General features: G+C 55.8%; 1 protein-coding gene across 1 annotated transcript in view; it reads left to right on the forward strand.

Annotated features, from left to right (window-relative positions):
* The window catches only part of PCNX2 (pecanex 2), a 274,609-nt gene extending 265,349 nt beyond the window's left edge, over positions 1-9,260 (forward strand). The window contains exons 33-34 of the mRNA XM_065894194.1: positions 7,135-7,583; positions 9,099-9,260. Of these exons, the coding sequence (XP_065750266.1) occupies positions 7,135-7,583; positions 9,099-9,260 (611 nt within the window). The remainder of the gene's footprint in view (positions 1-7,134; positions 7,584-9,098) is intronic.

The following is a 9,260-nucleotide window of genomic DNA, read 5'->3' on the forward strand; positions in this document are numbered from 1 at the left end:
CGTCTCCAAGTCTGTGGCGAGGGAGCCAGGCTCCTGCTCTCCGTTGCTCACTGTCTACAGCTCTCCCCTTCCTGCACTTACACCTGACATTTCAGAGCATAAGAAAAGAGGGAAGGGGGCTTCCCTGGTGGCGCAGTGGCTGAGAGTCTGCCTGCCGATGCAGGGGATGCGGGTTCGTGCCCTGGTCCGGGAAGATCCCACGTGCCGCGGAGCAGCTGGGCCCGTGAGACATGGCCGCTGAGCCTGCGCGTCCGGACCCTGTGCTCCGCGGCGGGAGAGGCCGCAGGGGTGGGAGGCCCACGTACCGCAAAAAAAAAAAGAAAAGAGGGAAGAAGGGTGCCAGCAGGTGCGGATGGAGGGGGTGGCTTTGTTCAAGTTTGGGCTGAGTTTAAAGTTTTAAAGCAGTTAGGGTCAACCAGATGGATGAAGTCCCAAAACCCCAGTCCACTGGGAAGAGGGGGCTGCTTAGAAAAGACGACCCCGAGGGCCCGCAGAGGACGCACCCGGGTGGATGCGGGAGAGACAGATGCTTGGCCCTGGTTCCTGCTGGCACACTGGCACTCAGCTTTGCCCTTCAAAACCTGTTAGTGGCTTCGCCTTTTGGCCTCAGTGCTTTTACCATCCAGAAGGATTCATTAAGTGCCTTTTTGTGTGTGTTCCCTTGCCAGTTTTGCACCGAATGAGTAATGAGGAACGGTCCCTGTCTCCTGGAAGCAAGGCTGAGGATTTAACTGAAATAGTGAGGATTTATATAAAGATGGGCAAGATGGTAGATAGATAGATCGGGAGACAGAGAGGCAGACAGATGATGGGTAGAACAGATGATGGATGATAGATGGATGGATGGATACATGATAGATAGAGATGAATCAATAGATGATAGTTAGATAATAGAAGATAGATGAGAGATGGAAGGAAGGGAGGGAGAGGTAGATAGGTAGGTAGAGGGGCAAAGTGATTGCCATTAGCTGCTTAGGGGGAAGAAGGCCCCCTTCCCCACCCCGTGCCGTCTGCCCCAACCCCAAGCAGAGCGGTCACCCAGCCAGAGGCCTCCAGTGTTGGGCTCTCAGGCCAGGAGTTTCTCATTGCTTAGTTAACAGTTGTTATTGCATGAGAATTTTAAGTTTCAAAATCACATAAAGTGATCTTCCAGGTGGGAAAATGCAAGGCGGGTTCCAAATGGAGAAATTCCTGAGCGCTTGGCACGTCTAACCAGGTGACTTGTGGGAACCAGAGGGAGGCTGGAGTCTGGGGGTTTCTGGCTGGCTGGCGGGGCCGCAGGCTTTTAAAGAGCCGAAGATGGGCGTGCTGGACGGGCTCTGACTCAGTGAGATGCCTCTTCCCTTTCGTAGAAGCGAAGCTGTGCCAGCGCTTGGGGCTAGCGCTGCTTCCTGTCCTAAAATCCAGACCCCATAGGTTGTGAACACTGCCCCCCCCCCCCCATTCACCGCCAGAGCCTGAGGCTGGGAGCAGTCACAGGCTTTCGTGGCAGATGTCGGAGCTGCATCTTCCAGAGCCCAAACCAGCTGTGCATTTTCCATCGTTGCTTTTTTTTTTTCTTTCGGTACGCGGGCCTCTCACTGTTGTGGCCTCTCCCGTTGCGGAGCACAGGCTCCGGACGCGCAGGCTCAGCGGCCATGGCTCACGGGCCCAGCCGCTCCACGGCACATGGGATCTTTCCGGACCGGGGCACGAACCCGTGTCCCCTGCACCTGCAGGCGGACTCTCAACCACTGCGCCACCAGGGAAGTCCTCCATCATTGCTTCTTAAAATCGCTTCTCCCAAGGCCACCAAGAGTGACCACCTTTCAGACCATCTGGCTTAGAGTCCCAAGGGGGCCCCAGTGGGCTGAGAGAAGCTGGTGGGGCGTGAGTCCCGGAGGGGGAATGACATGACAGATGGCCCCTTCTGCCCTCCGGCCCTGCCTGAAGCCTCACCATCCCCCTGCCTCAGTGGCTGCCCAGGGCGAGGCTTTCCTGAAACTCACCAGGGGGCATCACAGCTGATGGCATAAGCCAAACACCCATTCTGCGGGGCTGGACAGGGATGGAGTCCAAACTTGCCTTCAAAAGGATGAAACACATGAGACAGTTGGCCTGAAACCAGCCACTGGGACTCACAGGCACGCCTCAAGGCAGCAGGGAAATCTCGGGACGTCAGGGCAGAGCAGGCCCCTGAGAGACATCTAGAAAAGCTCGAAGTTGGCATCAGAAAGGGACAACCTTACTCCCCACACCCAGGACACAGACACCTCCTCCTGCCCCTAGAAAACTGAGATGTCCCCTTCTTTTTACTACCACTCTGGTTAAAGCCATATGGGGACATGGCCACCTTTGGCTTGGTTCACTGCACGCACTCACTCCCTGGGGAAGTTCAAGGCCAGGACCCCTGTCCCTTCTCTCCACGTCCCTCGGCAGCAGTTAGAAACACGCCCCACCTGTGAGTAAGCACCATGTCGGAACCCCGGGGCTTGGAGAACAAAGCCCAGGACGGGGTAAGCTTCCGGTGGGATCCCAGGCTGCATCCCTCAGCACCTGATAAACGCAGCTGCTCACAAGCATCCATGCTGCAGGCAAGAGGAGAGCTGCCCCCGCCCGGCTCAGGCCTCCGAAGCCTGGCAGGGGCCTCCACCCACAGGCCGCCGCCTCCTGAGCTGGTGCAGAGAGTGGGGATGGGGTAGGGGGACTCCCGTGCCCTGACAGGGCCAGGCGCAAAGCTGTCAGTTACCAAAGCTCCGAGTGCAGTAGCCCTTGTGACCCCAAGGACACCGGCCCCAGAAGGAGCCGCACATGGGGAGGGGGATGGCCCTGCCCGGCGCCACCAAGGTACGCCTCGTACCTGCTACCAAGGACTCTTCCCAGATGACGCAGCCAGTGGTGAGATGCCCGAAGGCCCCTGGAAGAGGGAGGGCAGCCTGGGAAGCCACGCCCCCCGCCACCCGCCGCTGCCATTCCCAGCAGGACGGCATCGCCAAAGGGGCCTCTGTGCTGTGCAGTTGCTGGGGTTCCTTCTAACCTCCGGCTTCTCTGGCCTCCTTCTCGCCCTCCCTCCAACTGAATCAAACCATGCTGCCCGCAGCTTCCAGAAAGCAAGCCAGGAGCCTGCTCAGCCGGTGCAGGGAAGTTAGAGGTCGGTCTCCAGTGCGGGGTGGGGGGGGATATTCCTGATCCCGTATCTTTGTACTCGACCTGGAAGACTCACCTTCCCAGCTCCTGCCCCACAGCTCGCCTCCCAGGCTACAGGGGAGGCCCAGGGCCCAGTCTGCAGGGGCACACGGTTCGGGCGGGGGTGGGTCTCAGTGTCTAGGTCAAGGCACTTTTGAAGCTTCCCAGATGGTTCCAATGGCCAAGGTTAAGAAGCCCTTGGCCAAACCCAAACCGCCTGGGGCTGGCTCTGTTCCCAGTCAGGGGTTGAAGAAGCTCTGGGTTTCCGTGCGAGATGAGTTTTGCAGGTTGGGTCGTTGTTTCCTGGTCAGTGTGCCGCGTGCCGAGCCTGTAGATGTGCCGATGCAGTCAGAGAGGAAGGGCGGAGGGTGGAGAGCACCGCGTGATGCCACGTAGGCAACCAGTGATGACCGGTGTGCTGTGCCCTGTGGGAGTCCCTGGGGCCGAGGTGAAGGAGCTGACTTCCCAGGCAGGGCATGACAGAGAAGCCTAGCTATGCAGCAATGATTGAGCCGCTCTCAAGGGTGAATGTGAACGAAATTCTAAGCACAGACTCTTGTTTTACTCACAGTGCCCAAGGCTCAGTGCCCATAACTGGAGTCCCAACTGCTCCCTCCCTCCCTGGGTCCCTGCTTCAGTCCCCAGCCGAGTATCCCCAACCTGGCCCTTGCCAGACTCCCAGAGGACTGCAACCCCAGGTGGGCACAGTGTGTGGATGCCCAGCACCTCATGCCTGACTCGCGGGCCCTCACGCCCAATGGCCAGGAACTCACTATGCAGCCCTAAGGGCGGCCTGACAACCTGCAGACTTCTTGCTGGAAGGGGACTCGGCCCACTGGTGGAGGCTGGTGGGCTGCTTGCTGAGGAGAGCAGTTAGGAATTTGTAACTAATCTGAATCCCAGATTGGACAGGAAGGTTATCTCTTCTATCCATTTTTTTAATAGTTTAGTGTTTTATTTTGAAATTTTTTAAAGTACAGAAAAACTTCAAGAATAAGGCAATGAATACCTAAATACATTTCATCTAGATTCAATAGTTAACATTTGATACATATAATTTTTCTCTTCTATCCTATTCTAAGGATTTGTACCACCACCTTTCAGATAACAATCAAAGACAAAGGAATAGTGCTGGGATAATGAACAGGGGCGGGTAATTTACATGGAATTTCAATCCAGGTTCTAAGGAGGTTTTCCCTGGAAACGCTCCTAATTTGATAATGAAGTAACTGGCAAACTAAGTTAAACTACAGAATAATAAGTAGCATAGACGTATTTAGCTTGGTTTCGTACTTGTTTGCAAAATTAACTTTTAAAAAATCAAGAGCGACAAAAAAAAAAACCCAAGAAAATCTGAAGCAGTGAAATTGGGGCAGGGGTTACCCCATGTTGCATGGAACACAGACCATTCCCCTTTGTTACTGGCATGAGCTAAGTTCCCCCACTAAGTACGGGTGGTCTCTCCAACATCACAATCACTGTCTTGCGGATGAATGTGGGCTATTCTGGGGCAGCAATCAGCGTTACGGTATAAATCACAAGCAGATGTTTGGCCTTGCCAAGCTCTGAGTAAACTAACAAATCACCATCTCTGTTCTTAATTCTGATTCGTCAGGGTCCCTTTCTCCCTCTTTCTTCCTCTATAAGAGTAACATACTCAGCTCTGCAGCGGGGACCGTTCAGATGGGCCCCATCCCCGGGGAGGGGGGGGAGCCCCATGCCGGGGAGCTGCCTACACTCACCCAGGGAGCCTGATCCCAGTACCACTCTGTGAGCAGCATTGTGGGGGGGGCACCCCGATTTCTCAGCAGACGGGCAGGAGGGAGCCAGGTGGGAGCCCCAGTGCCCTCTGGAAACGGGCCCCCACCACCACAGTGGGCACATGGCAGTAAGGTCAACGTGAGGCAGGAGGGCCCTTTCAGCCAGTCCGCCGCTGTGGGAGGGGCAGGGCTAGAGGGGACCCGGGGAACGTCCACAGTAACATCTGTGCCCTAAGGAGTTATCTCGCAAAAGACGTGTTCCCATAGACAAACGTAAATATTTCAGAATCACCGGGTGCCCGGTTAATCCCTTGGGCATTTGGGGTGAGGCGACATTCCTTGGGGGTACCCACCCTGCAGCCCCCTCTATTTTTACCCATTGATTGTAACTGTAGCCACTCCTGGAGACACGTCAGTAGGGCAGTTGGTGGCACCGTGACGTCACCAGCTGCCCCCTTCAGAATAATATTTTATTGATTTTTATTGTTTAAACTGAAGTACAGTTGATTTAGAAATGTTGTGTTAATTTCTGTACAGCAAAGTGATTCGATTAAACATATATATACCTTCTTTTTCATATTCTTTTCCGTTACGGTTTATCATAGGCTACTGAATATAGTTCTCTGTGCTTCCCAGTAGGACCTTGTGGTTAAAATAATATTTTAAAATTAGACCCTGGTGAGTACTGAGGCTTAAGTTGAGGAACTCGGCGTTCCAGCAATTCAAGGCTCGTCCACCCGCCTAGTCTCTAAAGCCGCAGAGGTAAGTCAGGCACAAGACAGGCGCTTTAAGCCCGCCTTCCTCCAGAGATGTGCCAGGACCAAACCCTTGGGCAGTCCGGTCCCTCGTGTCCAAAATGGCCTTGTTTTTCTCTCTCTCTTTTTTTTTAGATTTAGGCCAGGGTGGATATATGTATATGTATAACTGATTCACTTTGCTGTACACCTGAAACTAATACAACATTGTAAATCAACTAGACTCCAATTAAAAATAAAATAAAGGCCTCATGTCAGCAAGTCTCAGCAAGAGCTGGGCCAGGAAGGACCCCTGAGGGGAGGGACAACTGGCCAAAGGGAGCTGGGAGCCCCTCCAGTCCACTGGGAGCCCTGACAGACGTGGGAACCCGGGCCGTGCACGCCCGAGTTGGGCCGGGGAGGGCTTCCTCTCAAAGACCTTGATCTTAAGGGAAAACTTTTCTAGAAAAAAAAGGCCATAGCATGTGGCTCAACCCTTTTTTCCTTTCCAAGGCAACTAGACATGATGCAAACCTGCGTGCTTTCCCTTCATCACTGCTTATCAGAGGAGCCCGGGAACCCAGTCCTTGAAGCAGGGACGTGATGGGATTTGCCTGATGAGGCCACGTTATGGGTTTGCCCAGGACAGGGGCTGCCAGGGACGAGGGACTTTGGTGCGGAACCCAGGACAGGCCTGGGCAAGCCAGACGGGCCCATCGCCCTGGCCTGTGGCCCACACCAACACCCCTGCCCCATCCTTCAGTTCTCAGGCCTCAGTGGAGCCCCGAGCTGGGCTCCCAACCCTCCATCCCAGCCCAGAAGGTGGGAGGCCAGCCTGGGTCCCTCGGGCCCCGCAGAGCAGCCCGCCTGCCTCAGCACGCAGACACTGACATGGGCAGCTGCCTGCCATGGCAAGCCGGTCTGCTCTGCTGTCTTTTTTTTTTTTTTAATCCCCCTTTTTAGAAAGCTCTGGTTGACTAGATAAGTGACTTTTTTTTTTTTTTTTTTTTTGCGGTACGCGGCCCTCTCACTGCTGTGGCCTCTCCCGTTGCGGAGCACAGACTCCAGACGCGCAGGCTCAGCGGCCATGGCTCACGGGCCCAGCCGCTCCGCAGCGTGTGGGATCTTCCCGGACCGGGGCACGAACCCGCGTCCCCTGCATCGGCAGGCGGACTCTCAACCACTGCGCCACCAGGGAAGCCCGATAAGTGACTTTTTGAATGCCCTTGCTTTTCCCTCTTTCTCTTTAATTCCCACACTTAATGTGTTGTTTTTATTAAATTAATTTATGGTTGGTTTACGATGTCATGTTAATTTCAGGTGCACGGCAAAGCGATTCAGTTATCCATACAGATATATCCGTTCTTTTTCAGATTCTTTTCCCACATGGATTATTACAGACTATTGAGTAGAGTTCCCTGTGCTCTACAGTAGGTCCTTGTCGTTTACCTATTTTGCTCTGCTTTCCTTTAAAGGCAGGAGAAAAGGCAGGACTCAGTCCGTCCAGGCCCCCAGGGTCTTAAGCCAAACGCCGCCCATCCTGCGCTCGTCCGGCCCCATCGTGGACAGCCACCCGGCCTTCCTGCAGACGTCCACGTCGGTCCACGAGCTGGCCCGGCGGCTCTCGGGCAGCCGGCTGTCCCCGTGCACCTCGGCGGCATCCCTGCGCTCCCAGCCCCCGCCCGCTCCCGCTGCCGGCCACCTGAGCGTCCGCGAGCGGGCCGAGGCCCTCATCAGGTCCAGCCTGGGCTCGTCCACCAGCTCCACCCTCAGCTTCCTCTTTGGCAAGAGGAGCTTCTCGAGCGTCCTGGTCATTTCCGGGCTGTCTGCTGCCGAGGGGGGTAACACCAGCGACACCCAGTCTTCCAGCAGTGTCAACATCACCCTGGGCCCCTCGGCCAGGACCACCAGCCAGCCCGCACGGGTGAGGAGCTCGGGGGGTGGGGGGCACTCCTGGCCAATGAGCCCAGCCCCCTGGGCCTGCAGGCTCCCATCACCTGCCCTGTAGGGTTCCCAGAGTAACAGACAGGCAACGAGACGGGAGCTGGACTGGCCGTGCTCGGAAGCGGACAGGATGTATCACACGTGTACCATAATAACGCCCAGGCAGGCGGTGGAGGGAGCCGGTGTCAGAGTCCCCTTCGCCCTGAACCCAGGATGTCGGGGGCGGGGGGGGGGGGGGGGCGTGTTCTCCACAGATGCAGACAGAACCTTCTCTTTCCACATTCCTCTGGCTGAGGGAGAGGAAAGGACACACATCAGCACTGCAGGCAGCTCACCATCAGTTCCGAGCCACCAGATTTTACGGTGGCTCCCGAGATGGCTTTCTACTTTTACGCAGTTAAATGTTAGAGAGTTTTGAGGACTTTGCCCAAATAAACGGTTCCTTATCGAGAATCCCAAGCTGGCTGGCGTTGGATGAATAACTGGGCTTCACAAGTTAAGTACGTAAGTAAACACCCAGCCGCTCTCTTCTGTACTGTGGTAGGGAGGGAGAAATCGGAGATGTTAAGGCAAAAGCCGGCATCAGGTTGGAGACTCCCACGCTCCGTTTGAACGTTCACATGCCGTCCTGCCCGCGGAGGGGCAGAGCCGCAGGCTGCTGGCCTTCTGGCTCCGGCCGTGGGTATTTGGAGGTGGATGATGGGGGCTCTGCCCTTACCCTCTTCCCAAAGGGAGAAGCCCTACAGGCCGGCGCCTCCCCCCGCCCGCAGGAGAAGCCATACAGTGGCACCTCCAGCCACCTTGGAACCAGGCCGGCATGCACCACCCTAAGAAGAGCCATGGCGTTGCAGCGATGGTGTGCTAGCCTTCAGGGCAGGGTTATGAGCATCCTGGAGTCCCGGGTTACTTTAGGAGTTTAAGTTAGATAGATAGCTAAACATAAACAAACGTCCCTTTTTTCACTTCCTCAGTAACGGTGCACGAAGTATCGCAGCTCTCTGCCACCCCCAATGTGTGTTTAAGACAGTCTGTGGATGCAGCTCTGGGATTCTGGCCAATTCTCTCTCCCACAGGGATGGCTGGGTCCTTGGGACCGCGTGCAGCCACAATAAAAAGGCCTCGGTAATACTGTTTGGCATCAAACCTGCAGGAGTGAGCGGCTGTGCAGGACTCAATGTATATGAAGTGACATTGACCCAAACTCAGGAAATCCAGGCTCACACGTGACCTCTTGCCCAAGGTCATGTTTTTCCAGGTTACCCGAGAAGAGGTCCCTATGTGCAGAGGCACCTCCCTCTGCCCCGTGGCTCGGGCTGCATGCTCTGTCCTCGAAGAACCCCCCGCTTTGGTCCTCTGTAACTGGACCTGACTTTAGACTCTGACCCCAGGTTCCTGCCACACTGCCGGCTGGTACCTACAGCCGTGGGGTGGTCATCAGGGGAAGCAATCAGCTTTGCTGAGCCATCACTTGTTGCTTCTGTTTTCTCTTTGGAAGCACTTTTCCGAGCCGTGCGAACCCACGGAGGCCACTGAGCAGGGGCTGCTTCGAGATCGCCACGTGGCCGAGAACCTGCGGGTGACGTGCAGAAGGGCAAGCCAGGAGGACATGGGCCTGGACGACACGGCCTCCCAGCAGAGCGCTTCCGATGAGCGGTAG

The sequence above is a fragment of the Phocoena phocoena genome, chromosome 16 (assembly GCF_963924675.1).
Source record: "Phocoena phocoena chromosome 16, mPhoPho1.1, whole genome shotgun sequence".
NCBI classification, from domain to species: domain Eukaryota; kingdom Metazoa; phylum Chordata; class Mammalia; order Artiodactyla; family Phocoenidae; genus Phocoena; species Phocoena phocoena.